The 17,990-nt window shown below is 35.8% G+C and overlaps 3 protein-coding genes across 4 annotated transcripts; 2 read left to right on the plus strand and 1 right to left on the minus strand.

The window, feature by feature from the left end:
* Positions 1–753: 753 nt before the first annotated feature.
* On the minus strand, positions 754–8,692 carry LOC18588575 (peroxisomal fatty acid beta-oxidation multifunctional protein AIM1-like). Of its 2 annotated transcripts, none has more exons than XM_018128389.2 (18): positions 8,334–8,692; positions 8,177–8,248; positions 7,682–7,744; positions 7,526–7,582; positions 6,581–6,648; positions 6,394–6,475; positions 6,230–6,285; positions 5,438–5,740; positions 5,057–5,143; positions 4,636–4,810; positions 3,906–4,027; positions 3,325–3,488; positions 2,717–2,971; positions 2,181–2,302; positions 1,941–2,062; positions 1,605–1,753; positions 1,087–1,225; positions 754–972 (listed from the first exon to the last, which is right to left on the minus strand). In XM_018128389.2, the coding sequence occupies exons 1-18, from the start codon at positions 8,425–8,427 to the stop codon at positions 928–930; spliced, it is 2,175 nt and encodes a 724-aa protein (XP_017983878.2). In that variant the 5' UTR covers positions 8,428–8,692; the 3' UTR covers positions 754–927. The 2 variants fall into 2 exon arrangements, with proteins under 2 accessions (XP_017983878.2, XP_088666396.1); XM_088810270.1 differs by having other exon boundaries at positions 6,581–6,687.
* A 1,938-nt stretch (positions 8,693–10,630) lies between these two features.
* On the plus strand, positions 10,631–11,913 carry LOC18588576 (uncharacterized). Its single transcript, XM_007013068.3, has 3 exons — positions 10,631–10,837; positions 10,933–11,051; positions 11,597–11,913. The coding sequence occupies exons 1-3, from the start codon at positions 10,701–10,703 to the stop codon at positions 11,614–11,616; spliced, it is 276 nt and encodes a 91-aa protein (XP_007013130.1). The 5' UTR covers positions 10,631–10,700; the 3' UTR covers positions 11,617–11,913.
* A 1,418-nt stretch (positions 11,914–13,331) lies between these two features.
* On the plus strand, positions 13,332–17,596 carry LOC18588577 (proteinaceous RNase P 1, chloroplastic/mitochondrial-like). The gene is given in 8 exon segments (XM_088810267.1): positions 13,332–13,430; positions 13,432–15,228; positions 15,314–15,403; positions 15,507–15,688; positions 15,841–15,961; positions 16,155–16,223; positions 16,353–16,482; positions 17,066–17,596. Coding segments are annotated over 8 exon segments (2,715 nt in total). The 5' UTR covers positions 13,332–13,346; the 3' UTR covers positions 17,308–17,596.
* The last annotated feature ends 394 nt before the right edge of the window (positions 17,597–17,990 follow it).

Below are 17,990 nucleotides of genomic sequence, written 5' to 3' on the forward strand. Positions count from 1 at the left end.
CAGATTAATCAATCTTAGAAGAGCAGACATGAACAGCTGGCCAATTCGGTGCCTAATTTGCGGTCCTACGAACGTTGTTCAAAACAAGATTGCAAAACCCAGATTTCGTCCTTTGGAATGTGCTTGACAATTGCAGCTATTTACCAAACCAAAATCAAGTGCAGAATTATGAATGTGGCATGAATAACTTGCCATATTGGCATTAATTGCCATGTTGCCACCTAACGCAGAAGAGTAGGATAAGTTAAAGTCTAAGAAAAAGTCAACCGCATCCCCAACAATCCTAGCTTTTTTATTTTTTATTTTTTCTCTTCGGGATTCATGTGCAACATGAAATTTGAGTGTTAGCCAGGTCTGAATTTAATAAAGTTCCTTTTTCATTAAAGAAAATATGAGGTTTGGCACTTGGCAAGTAGGCATATCTGAATACAGGTTTAAGGGACACGTGTCACTGTATCTGATTCTGACTCAGAAAGTTATGCTGTACCCGGAAAAAGAAAGAAATTGACATGCAATTTGCACTCCATATGTACCCATATGTGCTGTCTGCTCAGTACTTGTGTACTTAATTTCTGGAACCCTTCAGCCCAAATATTTACATGTTTATATAGTAATTTACCCTCAGTAACTTGTGAGCCAATCTAGCTACTAGACTTTAATTTACTGAAATGGAAGTATGGAACTGGTTCGGGTTAATAATTAATACCACTTAAAGATATTTATGCATTTTCTACAGCACGGAGAAGTCCCAGATAAATGGATCGTTTCAACAAATTTCTCATTCTAATTCAACCTTCCAATTTATGCAAAAGAAAATATTTCAGAATAGGAAATAGGGACAATAACTTTCTTATTGCTTTTAAGGTTTGTGTGCATTAAGACAGATGTAACATTGGTTTTCCTCTCAGCCACCGCACCTTCATCGGCCTAGAGCTTTGAGTTCGATTTTGGAGATGATGTTGCTGGTGCACTCTGCAAAGAAGAAGAAGAATGAATATCAAAATTATTTTTTGTTCTTTACTTAATTACACGTTGATTATTAGAGCCTTGATTCACCATTGGTTTAACTAGCTATATAGTTCTTACCAGTGGCATGCCCTTCACGGCTCTTTCTTCCAAAAACCTAGATGGTTTGAAGAAGCTACCATAGATTTCTGACCATCTTTTGAGACTCGTATAGATATGGTTTGACCCAACTGTATCTGCCCAAAACATGATTCCACCACTGCCACAGAAGATACTTGTTATTTTTGTACGATATGAAGGAAATAAGAGCCCAAGTAATAAACCAGAAAAAGGAATGCAAGAGAGCAAGGTGATTTTCTGGCATATTCAGGAATCAAGCAGTAGTAAACAAACTATATACATATAAAGGGTATTCCAAAAATAAGTTCCATGGCATGAGATAGAGTTTAACTGAAAAGCTATTTGGCATGTAATTTATTAGCACACAGCAGCTCTTAATAGACAACAGAGAAACCCACATATGAAATATAGTTATTGCAGAACCTACAGCAGTTGAAAATGGAATCATAAAATTTTCCAAACATTATGAGATTATCATTCAGGAGTTCAACTAGCAGAGAATAAGAAGTGTTACTTACCGGTAAGATGGGAAGCTCATTCCAAGTACAGATGCAACATCAAGGTCTGATGCTCGAGCTACTACACCCTCATCCAAAACAAGGCATGCCTCGTTAACTGCTGGAAACAATAACATCTCTAGAATTTCTTTGTCTGTAACTGATATAGGCTGTTGATTAAAAACAAAGAAAAATATATTAGCTATAGAACAGAAAATACAAAAGAGTAATTTATGTTGTTAACTGACATAGAATGCAGCCAATGACGCTAAGAATGGGCCCCTATAATCAATTTAAGGTGGTGTACAAAATTCCGTGCCATACAATATTTTTCGTTCAAATAGGAGACTACAATACCTTTCCACCAGGCATAATATTCATAAGCTGTCTGGACTCCTCAATAATAGGTAGCACTGAAGGATCAGGTTTTGGCCTGCTCCCCTTTTCATAAATATAAAATCCTTTTCCATTGCTTTTGCCTAGAATGCCAAAAAAACACTAATTGATTCCAAATGATAGACATTAAAATGCATTAGAAACATGCATTAAATGGGGAAAGAGAAAAATATTAGGAGCAGAAACAAAGTACTGTTTTACCATTTCGTCCATTTTTCAACAAAAGTTCAGTCAATGGAGACCTGAATGTTCGATCAGGAAATGCATTTGCAAATTCTTTCCCAGCTGCCAAGCCTAGCCTATATCCACCCAAGTCCTGAAGCCTGCAAGCATTGCAATTGACAAGCATAAACGATCACTATCCATTCAGAAGACACATGTACACGCAAGTCCACATGCATTGCTTTGATATAGAGCTTCATAAGGAATCATGCATGGCAAAACATACAACTCAGCAGACAGAAAAACCACCAGACATCTCAGATTTCCAGTCACAACTCACAAGACTACGAGTGTGCTAGCAACTGAATTTGGAAAAGACAATCTTGCTGTTATGCCAAAATTATCATTAACCATTTGGCCTACCATAGCTACATTAAAGTCAGACAACAGTTTCAAGTCAATTATAGTGCAGACTTTCTATTCAGCCATTTTCTATTCCATAAAAGAAATTGTCTATGAAACAATTACAGACATCAAACTAAAAAGTCATATAGAATGCTTTGGAAAGAACGTACTGGAAAGGACCTATGGGAAGGCCAAAATTCCTGATCACCCTGTCAATCCTGAACAAGTCCACACCTAAATTGACCAAAAGATGTGGACCTTGCATATAGGGGAAGAATGTTCGGTTAACTGCAAAGCCAGTGCAGTTACCTACCACAATAGGAACTTTCTTTATTATTTTTCCAACAGTCAGGAGATCAAGAATAACTTGTGGGGAAGTTTTCTCCGTTCGTACAATCTCCAGTAAAGGCATTACATGAGCAGGACTGTTCATCAGAGAATCAGATCAGATCAGAGAAGCATAAAAAGTAGGCATTCATATAAACAGTGGTCAAATTTTGGATAATAAAAAATGGTGTAATAGCATCCAACAAAATATATTTCATTTCAGCATGCTTCCTTTTAACCAGATGATGGCTGTGACAAGGCAAGCACCACACAAATCCATGTATAAGTAAGGAATGAAGAAGCCAACTACATACCGCCTTCATTTTTAATTTTTTGGTTTAGGGAAGTTGGATTCTCCTTCTGTTTTTCATTTTATGTGGTATGTAAGTGGGATTATTATGATGGTAATAACAAATATATTAGCAGAGAACTAAAAAATAAGTTCAGTAACCTGAAAAAATGGGCCCCTATGATACGATCTTGTGAGTTGGTCTTTTCCCCAATGACATTAAGGTCAATGGTGGATGTATTTGTAGCCAAAATGCAGCAAGAAGAGCAGACCTTCTCGAGTTCAGTAAAGATTTTTTGTTTCAAAGGAACATCCTCAATGACTGCCTGCAAACAGGAATACATGAAGTAAACAACTTCAACTAATATTGACAGTCAGGCCACATGCATCTTATATTTTTGAAATCCTTTGATATCATTAAAACTTAAGTTATTAAGTAGAAATTGATAAATAAAAAATTGTGCACTGGAGAAACTTCAATTAATTTTTCTTTATTCTGACTCCAATTTCTGGCCTGATCATGTCTTGTAAAGATTGATAGTGCCATGTGGTTGACTGCTTGGGAACAGTAACACCTAGTTGTGAATTGGCATAAATGAGCTACACCCATCAATAGAGTAAGAGTACAAAATTCTGTTTAACCAACTTGAGATTATCTTCTGATACACCAATTAAACAGCAAAGACAAAAGCATCCAAGATTCTGGAGCTAAATTTCAACAACCTAATGACAAGACAACCCACCTCTATGACCATATCCACATCCTTAAATTCTGAATAGTCGGACACTCCTTTCAGCATTGAAAGGGCTTTCTGCCCCTTATCCTGTGTCACTTTTCCCCTAGTTACTAAGCCTTGAATATTTGCTGCCACAGAAAAAAGGCATGTAATTTCTCTGACATGAAAAAATTTTTGATGTCCAAAATAAATCCAAGAAACAATTTTTGATATCATATTAAAAAAAAGAAAAAGATAAAAATACCAAAGACGTTATCCAGCCCTCAATGCTAAGGGGCTATACTCCAGTTGTCTTTGTGTTCAAATTCAACTACAAGACATGGCTACCCTATGCTCACACTTTCGCAAACAAGTCGAGCCAAGATGACTAACAAAGTCAGCTCTTCATTTTACCTTCTTAAAAATACAAAAACTGCAATTTTCAGGAATACTGATTGATGACCTTATTATATTGTGTTATCCAAACACAATAATATTTAAATCTCTGCTCCTTCCCTCACTCTCAATAGCAATATCATAAATGCAGTCTTCTATTTGATTCAATAGAAAGAATGCTAATGACCAGAACAAACATACAAAAAATTCAAGTCACAATGTACACACACCATACTTTCAGTAATTCAACCTTCCAACAAACCTACCGACGTTTTTGGTTTATAAATACTCAAATATGATCATTTCCTTCAAAAAATATATTCAGAGAAGAGTACATAATTTGTATCAATGGAATAGGCACCTTCTATTGTTTTCATTCCTTTTAGGAGATATTCAGAGTTGATTTCCTTGAGAAAAACAGATATGTTGCTTAAGATAAGAGCTGTAGCTATTCCCGAGCCCATTATGCCTCCACCAATAATAGCAACTTTCTTTACATGCCTTGGTTTCAGACCAACATCAGTAATGTTTGGCACCTGAAGAAGTAACAATTCAAGGAACATATTGAAGTGCTGAAAGATTACGATTTCTGAGTTGAAAAAACCAACCAATCAATACCCATAAAAAATTTCAATACCATACATTTCAAAAAGATGGCACAGTTCATCATGAAGACTGAGTTTTAGAATTCACCCAACCCACTAAGCTACCTAAATCTTGTAGAGATGGAATCAACAAAAATATAGAGGAAGAAACCAGGGGTTCTCAGAATCAATAGTTACCTTTGCTGTAGTACGTTGGGCAAAGAAAAGATGAGCAAGAGCTTTTGAAGTATTTGACAGGACTAACTCTTTGGCCACTGTAGCCTCCTGTTACAATAAATCTCTATAAGAATGTATTTGCATATTTCAATCCAGCTGGTGCTAGACAATTAACTAGCAGAGCTTATGAGATGGAAAAGTAATTCATTCAAATGAAAATTAAAATGTAAGACATATGAAAAAATTTGTCACTGCACTTAACATATGGTAAGGGTATATACAGCTCTAGCCAAGAAAGTCAGCTTGATGTTATTAGCATTAGGAAACAGCACAAGAAAATTCTTCTGTAAGGATGTTGATATATCAATGAGTAGTAAGCCCAAAGGCCCCAAATCGACAGACCTTTAGAAGCCCAGCATATCCTCCATGGAGAATGCCCTCCTCAACTACATCAAGACATGCCAGGTGCTGAGGCATATTTGGAGCAGTCCTTTTGGCTTGTTCTCTAGCATTTCTTAACAGCCCCTGTGCTTCAGATAGGGATCCAATTTTGTCTGTTCTGTGGAGAGAACGTACCCATGGTTTACGTCTCTCCACAATCCCTAAAGCCCATAGTCGAGATGCTCTCAGTAACTCTTCAGAAGATGCAATGTCATCAATAAGACCTTGAAACTTTCCTTCTTCAGACATTATTGGTTTGGAAAACTGTAAAGAGATTATATTTTTATTGAATTAGATTTAGTGACAAAAAAAAAATTGGCTTGACAAATCATTTTAACTGGCAAAATCAGTTCAAGGAAAGAAGCATGGAATGTCTAAGGTTATAACCCAGGTTAGGGTCTCTTATCATAAGGAAAAGTGGTCTTGTTTTTTCAAAGCTTACTTGCAGCAGTGAGTTTTATGTGTCGTTCTATCAGAACCATTAAAGCTAAATTAAATCCAGTGGCAAATGAATAATGATTAAAAGATTATGTCATTTAAAGAAATTCTGAATTGGAATTAAATATTCTTCAAAGTTCAAATCACTCCAATCATCCAGAAGCAGGACTACATATTCCTCTAATCCAAGCAAAATAAATGGTTGAAACGAAATTAACGAAAGCATTTTAATCTAATGTGTAAGGAATTAACGAATCTTTGAATATGATGATCAATCACCATAATATGTTTCTGCTCTACCCATAACAGTCTTACCAGCAGCATTTCAACAGCCTTTGATACCCCTACAAGCCTTGGAAGACGTTGTGTACCTACCATATTACAAAATCAGTTAATGCTTGTAAATTTCACCTGAACAAAACACCATTTCTACAAACAACGCTATTTTTCTAAAACTCTATATAAATGAGCAGCCATACCTCCGAGTCCAGGAATCACCCCAAGTGTCAATTCTGGCAAGCCTAATTGAGTTTTTGGAGCAGCAATACGTGCATGACAACCCTGTATGAGATTAAGCTGAATGACACAATTGTGCTATGATTGTGACAATCAAAGTTGCTAACAAAAGAAGTTAATCACAGCCGCTCATTAGCAGAAGATACAAACCATTGCCAATTCTAAGCCACCTCCAAGAGCCAATCCTTCAACAGCAGCAACAACAGGCTTCTTGCAATCTGGATTAAAGAAGACCAGCATTGCCAGAGACGTAATTACTGTAGATGCTCAATCTTGGCTAATTACAAATCCATCAATTTAACCTCATTCCTGAGAATGTCATGTAGGTATTACTAATGATATTATGTAATCAAGTTAGAGATTTAAACCCCTTTTGTGGCAGGGTCTACGGGTTTATTCCATATTCCTGAGATGTTTTAGAGAATTTTGACATGGTGGACTCAAACATGAGGTTAATTAAGAGATCAACTTTCTCGGAAATATTGAGTGTTATCTAACATGTGATCCTTCACCCATGGCTAATCAATACCTGTCCTATCACAAATTTACTCTAAAAGCCAGGCACCTAGAGTACACTACAGCTTCTTTTGTACACAGTAAGCTCAGACCACATTGGATGCAGTAAATGCATTTCACATCTTACATGTATGGTATATAAAAACCTCATTTTGGTAACAAGTGATTTTCCATATAGATTTCGCATCTCCATGCTTGCTTCTTACTTTCAATTTCCGACTACAATTTCCTAGCTCCAAATCTCCACTTTCTTCCTCTCCTTCCATGTGCTATTTACACTATCAATGCCTTTCAGGTTTATTCATTTTTCATTGCACTCTTTACTCCACGATTAACCCAAATCCTCTTCTTTTCCATCTCTATTTGATCCCATACTCAATAGCAGCACTACCTTGCCTCATACAGAGGGAAAACGGAAAAAAAGGAAAAATAAAACCTTTACAATTACATAAAGAACAACACTCTGTAACAGTACACGAATTCCTGAATAAAGAAGAAACCCTGAACCAAAATAAATACTTAAATAACATTAACAAGCAATAAATTCAAGAAAGCATTAAACTAAAGCTAAGCAAACACCTTCTATAGTGTTGACAATGAGATCAAATGATTCATTTGGTGAATCCGAAACATCTCCTGCCAAGCCAACAATATTGATACTCTTAAGTACTTTCAGAAAATAACATATAAACAATGACAACCTGAACTGAAAAAGGGCCAATCAAGTATTCATACCGCTCTTATGAACCTTCTGAAAAGCACTGATGTCAAAACCCCCCGAAAACCTTCCACCCTTGCCTTCAATTACCATTAGAACACACAGAATCAGTAAAACAGCTCCGGGAATCAGCTCCAGTCTTAAAACAACTTTTAACATGATGATATTTCAAATGCTTTCACTTTGAAATTTTTTTTTCTTCTAACAAACAATTGAATACTATAATCAGAAATACTCAGTCCTATCAGTCTCTTAAATGCATACTTCAAATCATCTTATGTATGGCTTTTGATCAAGTCTCATTCATAAAGACGAGAATTTCTTCCAGAAAAGAAAGATCATCCATTAAATAAACAAGGAATCAGGTGATTAAAAAGAAATTTGATTTCCTAACTTGAACAAGCTTTAAAACTAACCATATCATATGCCTCTGACTTCAATCAAACTACTGTAAGAATACTATCAAAAGAAAAATCGAATATTGGAACATTCAACCAAACTTCGGAACTCACCGGTCAAAACAATAGCCTTAACATCGCTTCTCCTCGTAGCCTCACTGAATTTCTCCTTCATTGCCGCAATTACTGCATTCCCAAACGAACAAAACATCAAAAGAAAGGGAAAAAAATCAAATACCTGGGGAAGCAAAAATGATTCTTAAAAGCTTACTGGCAACGGTTAAAACATTCAAGGGAGGATTAGAGATGGAAATGACAGCAACACCATCATTTCCAACCTCCATTGTCACTACAGTCACGGCCATCGCCAACGCTTTCTCTTCTGTTTTTCGCTTTCTTTATTTACCAATCTCTTCAAGAAGTTAAACAAAGAGATAGAGCTTTAGAGAAGACTAGGCTGCAGTTCAGTAGCTGACCAGAGAGGAGAGGGACCCCATGATTTCCTCTAGAATTAGAAATTTTTTTTTTTTAAATATCTTTTTGGGTACGTTGAATCACAAGCTTAATCACTAGCGCGGACTTCAATTTTTTGACCCAAAAAAAGTCATTTATTGCAGTGTCGTTGCAAACTATGAAAGGTGTTTACTTTCCCTCGTTATGCATGTCTAACCGACTGCAAACTTTAAAAGGTCTATTACAACTGGCGTACTGTTACATGTGTCACGTGGGTCGACCCAGTACTATTATTACTGTAACTAGACTATGGCCGTGCGTTACACACGATTTTTTTTTTTTTTCATTTTTCTCTTTCTTTATGTATCCTCCACGTGAGTAAAAGAGAAAGCTCTTCTGAGATTTCTTTTTAAGTATGTTATAGATATTTACAGAGTGGGAGGCTTGCTTCGGCAACTGGAAACCTATTGACAGGGGAAAACAAGGAAGGTGTTTTTTTTTTTTCTAAAAAAAAAGAAAAGACATGATATTGATGGTCTTGACCTCTTTTGTCTCTTCCTCCTTGAACCCTCGGTCTTGGTCCGCTGGAAATTGTTGGAACTGGAATTGCAGTTGGTCGTTGCCGTGGGCGCGGCGCCCAAACACGTGACGTGGGTCACGCCGTCACACAGCTGCTAATTTGAAAATTAACCATGTAAATGCTATCTTTACTAGAAGATTAATGAGGTCAAGTCGCCATAAATTCCATCACCTCTCAAAAATCTAAATTTAAAAGGTAAAATGTTCGAATTAAATTTAACCATCCTACTTTTAATGTAAAGTAATAATCATAATATGTTAGATATTTTTCTAAAATAAATATTCATTACAAAATTTAAAAAAAGATTGTCATCGCGTTGACAATTTAATAATTAACTCATTAATTTATTGTACCTTGTTTAATTGATTGTATTACTTAAGTACCATGGGTTGTTGAGTTACTTCACAACCAAGAAAGTCATCGATGGCTAATTTGTCCATCCATTTTCAAAGGGAGGATAATATATATTTATAGTTTTCTTACACGAGTGCACTAACTTGTGGAAAATGCTGGCTTGGAAAGGAATTAGCAATAGATTTGATTTTATTCATTGCTACTTGATTATTACTATATTAGTGGCTTTCAGCTATGTCCATCATTATTAATGGTACCGATAATAGTACTTGTAAATGAATGAGTGCTGGAATATTATCATGGGTGTTTGGTAATTTGATTTTGGCCATTTGTTTTCTTTATGTTTAATTTTGGTATTTTGGTGCCTTGCCACCACATGTCACATGTTCATGTATTTGTCTTGTTTTTATTATTTAGTGATCTTGTCTTCTGTAATTTGCAAAATAAATTCATTTTTTGTTGCATAGTTTGAGTTTAGAATATTAAGGAAGTATCATAATTATTTAAATTAAATATTTTATATTATTCAACTATTTATTTTTGCAAATAAATTTTTTATTAAGATATTCGTTACGGTTTTTAATTTCTTTATATATCAAAATGAAATTAATTCACAAAGGGATTTAAAACTTTCAATATGTATTCGAAAAGAGTAATATATATATATATATATATATATATATATATATATATATATATATATATATGCATCAACTTGAACGCAAGATTTCTACTCAAATTGAGCCAAACCCAAGTGGTTGAGAGCCAGCAGTCACAAGTCGAATGCACTGAAACCCAGGACAGATATAGGGTGGCGGTCATTTAATTGTCGGTTAAAAGTTGGTGGCAAATCAAATTATGGATTTAGTTGAGCGTAATTTGAGGCAGATATTGTATTTATTTTTGTTTTCTAGTTTTTTTTTATTTAGATGAACCATGTCATGCTATTTGTTTAAGAAATGAGTCATATTTGAATTTAAAAAAAAAGGAAAGTCGAAATGATTTAGATTTTAGAGTAATGCCGAAGGAACTGATGAACTCGTGAGTCGTGAGGGATAGAAATGTCCAAAATCAAGCCCAAATTAAGTGGGCCAATGGCCCCGGACTATTGGACTTCATCTTATAGGTCTTGTCACCCGTCAGCCAGGGTGCAACAAAATCAAGCCTGGTTGGCCCAAGACCAACTCTTTTCCGCCAGAATTTCCAGGTAGGAAATCGAGTGAGAGACCGGAATCAAATCAAAATCTAAAAATGGCGTCGTCTTGGAAGGTAATGTCTAGGTTATCGTCTCGGTTACAGTCTCCAACTCTCAAGCTCAACAAAACCTCACTCTCTGCTCTCCAATCCACTTCGGATTCTTCTGTTAGGCGCATATCTCGAGTCTCAAGGTGAGAGATTTAATCTTATTTAACATTTTTGTGTGTTCGAATCTTTAATTTTCTATGATTATAATTCGTTTTATATTTTTTTAATGAAAAATAAGGTTAGCATTGGGGCTGAGTAGTGTAGGGTCGATGATGCCGCTCCACAGCGCCATAGCTTCGTCGCGATTAGTATCGAGCTTGGCTTCTGAGTCTGGGACTTGGAGTTTAGTTCCTCAAGGTTGTTTAACTTATTTTTCATTTCCTTTAATATTATTTTTTTGTTATATTTATTCAAAAGCTGAAAAGTATATGTTGATGATCAAATAACAAACAAAAAAAAAAAACTAAGAGAGCAAAGTTAGCATTTTGATCCGGAACTTCTAATGAAAACCTTTCAATTTTGCATAAACAATTAATGGTGGCCAAATAGCTTGTTGTTATCTAATCATCTAATTGGACATCTATTTCGGATTTGTTTTGGTATTGTAATTGATAGAACAATAAATTTTGCATCCTATGATATACTGAAAGCTTGAAATTGAATGCTTTTGCCGCATTCTTTGTTGCTGGAACTTTAAATAAAAGGAAGCTTTGAAAGTTAAACTCAAGGCAGATATGTGGTTTATCGAATTATGGATTTCGTAACTAAAAAGTTTAGATGATCTGCATTAGCTATCTAACTGCAGACTGACGTATTATTCGAAGGTGTAATTTGAAGCATATTTTTTGTACTTTGACATGAAATCGGTGACAGTGGTGATGTTCACTATGTTTGAATTGCAGGTATCTCAATGCCTTTATGACAGCCTCCTTTTGCAGTGAGTTTTTGGAGAAGAACAAAGATAGAAATGTTGGGTTCATGTTGAGGCCTTTCTCTTTTCTATTTTCCATGGTTTCAGAGGGACGAGATTTTGTAGTTCACCCTGTATGTTTGAGGAATGCAGGTTGCAATTGACATCGATTTATGCTTTGGTTCCTTGTGTTGACAGTTTCCTTTTTTTCCCCCAAATGTCTCTCAGCGTGGATGAACATTACATAATCATGATGAACTGTTATTTGTTAACTTTAACTAGAGGTGATCAGTCTTTCTTTCTGCCTTATTTTTAAGCTTTAGCAAGCTCTTGATCACATGTTATACTGATGAGTGTCAAAGTTCTTTCTGGTAACGGAAGTCAGCATACTTGAGTGAAACCTCCAACAAATATGGGGACCAAAGTAAATCTAACCAGACCATTTGCAGCTGTCATATTTTGTATATTTTGTCTAGGTCGTGTCAATGTTAGTTTGCTTGCCATTTTAGTTATGGCCTGCACTGTTTAATAGTGATTCTTTTCTCAATGAAGCTGATATTGGTGAGTATTAAAACTGATGTTGACAATGGCATGTTATTATAGCCTTCCATACTCTCATTCCCCTGTAGTTTTCTTGGTTTTGGTCATTGTGGTATTGCAAAAGGGCATTTTCAATGCACTTCATTATTCATGCTGAAAGTGTAGAATGCTGCCTTTAATTTTAATTGCAGGTTTAAGCGGATTTTATCAATAGTACCAGTCCTTTCCTAATTGATTGGCCCTTGCTTAGTGAAATTGAGTTTTTCCAGTTTGTTTAGGGCATGCTTCGATTGATTTCCTGATACCTCACATGGAGGATGATGCCTTAGTGCTGCACTACTGTTTGACTAAGTTGTTGATGGATGGTAATTAACTGCAATAGCCTATAAAAGCAGCAGATAGAATTTAGGAAACTGTCTACTCCCCTGTTTTCAAAATTTTTTTTATACTATAGGAAACTGTCTACCCCCCTGCTTTCAGAATTTTTTTTTTATTATTTCCATTTTTCTTTTGTCAGTATTTCTGGTTAATAGACACAAAAGAAATTGGTTATGTTTGTCTCGAAAATGTTAGTCCATTTCTGAACTTGGTTGTCTACAACTTCTAACATCTGTGGCACTAAGAGTTGTTTTGTTTTAAAGCTGGTACAACCCTTCAAATGTTTCTTCTAGAAGAACATGGAAAAATGATTTAGAAGAACAAAAAAAAAAGAAGAGTGGCACAAGTTCTCTAACTTGCTTTGGTTAAGGAAAATGATTTATTTTAAAAATTGCTCTGATTTTTCACTGCTGCAAAAAAATATATATTAAATCTATGTTTAATATTTTTATAACCAAAATTAGTTAAAAAAATATTAAATCATTTCCCTTTTTTATAATTAAAAAAACTTTGGAACGTAAGTTGAAATTGAGCAAAACAAAATATTCGTAAGACAACAAACACCAAGTATGAAATTCAAATGAGAGCTTTAAAGTTGTAATAAATCTTGTTTTTGTCGAGGTGGGTTTGTCTTCCGTACGGGTGAACGTGGAAGAATTTTAATTTGTCAATTTGTGAATAAGAAGTTTAGGGAAATTTCTTCATACAAAAAGGGTAATATTAGTTATTTATTTGTTTTTTTTTTACTTCGAACCCATAGCGATAGTAGTTATTAATTATTACAATGCCATATCAAAAAGACAAGGATGTCCTAACGGCCACACATGGCCTCCTTTACTTTCAATACCCTGCAACAGCAAAGACACTTCCTTTCCATCACTCTCTGTAAGTATCCTTCATCTTCCAATGTTTTCAACTTCCATTGTCTCGCTTATTATCTTATTTTCTTCACCTCCCAAACACAAAATATCTCAATTTTTTGTAGATAGAAGACATGTTAGACACCACTTTCATGCAAAGTTTTCCACAAAAGACTATGAAACCTCAACAAAGACTGGAAATTCGAAGAGTAAGAAAGAAATTGGTTCTGGGTTTAATTCTTTAAGGTCTGGAAATGAGGGAGCAGAGAGAAACTCTTTGGAGAACCTTTTTAGTTCAGTGCTGGAAGGGAAGGCTGAAAGGAAGAGGTATGCAAAGGATAAGAACGCAAGAAAAAGAGACAAATATTTTGAGAGAGGGAGAGAAATGGGTTCTGGGGATTCTTCATTGAGGGCTAAAGATGAGAATATGGGTAGTAAACAGAAATCTTCTAAAAATGTGAACAATTTAGTGGCTAAGGAAAAAGTGGAGGGAAAAACCAAGGGTGGTGATGGCTTGGTGAAAGAGAAAAGGTTAGGGAAAAGGTCTAAGAAAGATCAGGCTAATTCACCTGAAGTACACTTGAGGGTTCAGTTGGATATGTGTTCAAAGAGGGGAGATGTGATGGGGGCCATTCAATTGTATGATAAGGCTCTGAGAGAAAAAATTAAAATGGGGCAGTACCATTATGCTGTGCTTTTGTACCTTTGTTCTTCTGCAGCTGTGGGTGTTGTTCAACCTGCTAAAAGTGGTAGTGGTAGTCGGCCTTTAAATATGTTAAACGTGTCCAACGAAGCTTCGAGTATGAATTCAATGGGGTTAGGTGAACCAATAGATAAGGATAGTGAGAATTCTAGTGCTTCAGAATTGAGTAATCCTATTTTAAACAATGGGAAATTGGTTGATAGTAGTAGAAGCCAGGGGAATATTGATAAATTGAAGGTTAGGTTTAGTGAAAGTTTTTGTAATCTAGATAATACTTTTCCTGACAAGAACTTAAATCAGTTTTCAAATGGGTCTCCAAAGCCATATTCTCAACTTTCAGAAGGTTCTAGTTATCAGAAAAAGAGAGATGAAGATCATTTAGATATAGACGATAAGAGCAGCAGTGACCGAGAGGATTATGAAATTGGGGTAAGTGAAGATGTCAAGAAGTATGCACTCCTCAAGGGATTTGAGATCTATGAAAAGATGTGTTTGGATAATGTCCCAATGAACGAAGCAACCTTGACAGCTGTGGCAAGAATGGCAATGTCAATGGGTAATGGTGACATGGCATTTGATGTGTTAAAGAAAATGAATCAATTGGGTATAAATCCTAGATTGCGTTCTTATGGTCCTGCTCTATCTGTTTTCTGCAATATTGGAGATGTTGACAAAGCATTCGAAGTTGAGAAACACATGTTGGAGCATGGTATTCATCCAGAAGAGCCTGAACTGGAGGCACTCTTAAGAGTGAGTGTAGAAGCTGGAAGAGGTGACAACGTGTATTACTTATTGCATAAACTAAGAACAAGTGTGAGAAAAGTGTCACCTTCTACTGCAGACAAAATTGTCAAATGGTTTGAGAGCAAGGAAGCCTCAAGATTGGGGAAACGAACCATGGATCAGAGATTTATAAAGGAAGCAATTGAAAATGGCGGAGGAGGCTGGCATGGGCAGGGCTGGTTGGGTAAAGGTAGATGGATTATATCACATACAGCTGTTGGAGCTGATGCGTTATGTAAATGCTGTGGGGAAAAGTTGGCTTTAATAGATCTTGATCCTGTAGAAACAGAGAAGTTTGCTGAATCAGTTGCATCTATAGCTACAAAGAGAGAGAAGCATTTCAGTTTTCAAAAATTTCAAGTATGAAAAGCTTCTTGATCTCATTTCAATCACTCTAATTATGTACGCAAGTTTTGATAAAGTTGGTGTATTTATTTGCTTGCAGAAATGGCTAGACTACTATGGGCCATTTGAAGCTGTGGTAGATGCAGCTAATGTTGGTCTTTTCAGCCAGAGAAGATTCATGCCGTCAAAGGTTAGTTTGGCTTGAATGAATAGGATTCACTACAACTTTACCCAATTGTTTTCCTTTGCTTTTTCATGAGTGATATTGAGTTCTCTTAAGGTAAATTCTTTAGGTCAATGCTGTTGTTAACGGAATACGCCAGAAACTTCCATCAAAGAAATGGCCACTCATTGTTTTGCATAACAAGCGGATCACCGGGCAGAAGATGGATGAGCCAGTAAATAAAGCATTAATTGAAAAGTGGAAAAATGCAGATGCATTATATGCAACACCTACTGGATCCAATGATGACTGGTAGGAAATATATGCTTAGAAGTTACAGCTGACCTGCATGATTGCTTATTTGCATAATTGCATCAACTTTAGACACTATGACTTAATTTGTGTCAGACATATTTTTCCAATGCTTATGCATTTAAAGCAATGGGTAATGACCTGTGATTCAGGTACTGGTTGTATGCAGCTATCAAGTTCAAGTGCTTAATTGTGACCAACGATGAGATGAGAGACCATACATTTCAACTTTTGGGAAACGACTTCTTTCCAAAATGGAAGGAAAGGCATCAAGTGAGTAAAGCTCTCTAATATCTAAATCCTTTAGATAGACTTTTTGATTTACATCTTTATCCTCCAAAATTTTGTTTAGTTAGATAGCTGCATCCAACTTATTGCTAAACCTTGTGATGAATTTGCTCCATTGCCTACTATATTTATCTAAAGCAATTTTCCTAACAAGGCATCTCTCTTTTCCACATCTAAGGTGCATTTCAGTTTTTCAAATGCCGGTCCAGTGTTTTACATGCCTCCTCCCTGTTCTGTTGTAATTCAGGTTAGTTGTAATTTCAGTTCCAGTGTTCTGTTGCTTGTGTGTGTATGTGTGTGGGTGTAAAGTGCCTAAACTGACAGAATAGAGCTATAAAGTGTGCTGAACACTCATAATGGAAATACATGCCAACAGGAATCAGAGAAAGGCCATTGGCATATTCCCATTGCATCTGAACTTGATTATGACACTGAAAGAACATGGTTATGCATTAGACGAGCTAAGTCACATGTGGTGAAGGAAGATTCTTCAACCATACCTGAAGGTAACACCAAGTTTAGTTTATAAGTAGTTCTTCACTTCAAGTATATGGGTTTGTTATTTGCTCAGCCATAATCTACAATTACTAATTGCTAATAGTGTGTTCTGTTGTTTCTATTTGATAATGCTCTTTTATGAGACTCAAATAGCATTCATGTAGTAGTAGTGGCATGTATGTATGCAATTAAGTTGATGTCAGTGATAGTATCAACTGCATGTCTTTTAGATGATTCTTTTATGACTACAAAAATATTCAGTAATCATTTTTCCCTTTTTTTTGAGTTTCTGGGTTTGTTGAGGTGTTGGCAATTTTATGCACAGAAGGCTAAAACCAAACTTTACTTTTGCCAAGGAAAGAGCCTTTATTCACTGGAAAATTCGTAGTTATAAGTTGTAAGGTGTAATTATTAAAAAACTTTGTTCGTTTTAATGGACTTCTGCATATCTTGGATGGATTTGCACAAAAAGGTTAGCTAGTTCAATCACTTGTTTGACTTAAATCGATGATCTGCTTAGGAATGCTAAACCAAATTGACTTTATGGTGTCCTATTGATCTATTTACATACAGGGTTTTCTTGTGTAACAGATTTGCAGCCTCTTGACCGTAATAAGGAATGCACGAGGCCAACTATTCAAACTGAAGTTAATACAAACTCTCTGTCACTAAAAGATGGCAACCATGATAAACCACAAAAGCATACTGAGGAAATATACAAAAATATCAGAGACATTTTGTCGGTTCCAGTCCCCTCAGATCAATGCACCGTTCTATCAGAAATAGAGGCTGCAGAGATGCTTGGTAACTGTGTTATTGATTTTCAAATATAAAGCAAGTGGCTGTCTTGTAAAGTTGCAGAAATATAAAATGAACTCCCAGTTGGAATCCCTTTGTATAGTTTTGAGGCCCCTTTGTATATTGATGCTCGGTGTACTTTAGTGATGTTTTTTGCCCATCATAGAGTTACCATTTTGTCAATAGAGGGTATTTCTTTCTGGAGAGAATGGAGGAGTGGATTGGGGAAGGTAGAAGGTTGCAGTTCCTTCATATGCAGGTGAAATTTTGTACACTGTGGAAATCCATTATTGTGAAGCAAATCAGTTCGTCCATTTTTTCGCATACAGTAGATTTTGCTGATAAAATCTGTTAAAATGTCTTCGAGCTTTGCAATCATTTGTCGGTGAGTCACATGCTCAGATGGCAGCTACTCAATTTAATTAATCACCAGCATAATCACTCAGGTGGATATATGCTGTCAGGCAGACCATGAACCCTGTTGCTGGATTATAATGGCAGGGAACGCTTTGTTTTTGCTGGGAATAGTTGCATACCATATCAGTTGAACTTGTCTTCTTTCTCCAAGGAAAGAAAAGGTCTGTAGAGTCTTGTGTGACTCGATTAGGTCGCTTGGCTTTTTAACATGGATTTGCTCTTTCTTTCACAACAAACAAAAAATGATCACAGAATTTCTCGAAAAGTTCCCCCTGATTACCATAATTAAAGAAGAAAAAAA

This window comes from Theobroma cacao, chromosome 9 (assembly GCF_053813885.1).
Source record: "Theobroma cacao isolate CCN51 chromosome 9, ASM5381388v1, whole genome shotgun sequence".
NCBI classification, from domain to species: domain Eukaryota; kingdom Viridiplantae; phylum Streptophyta; class Magnoliopsida; order Malvales; family Malvaceae; genus Theobroma; species Theobroma cacao.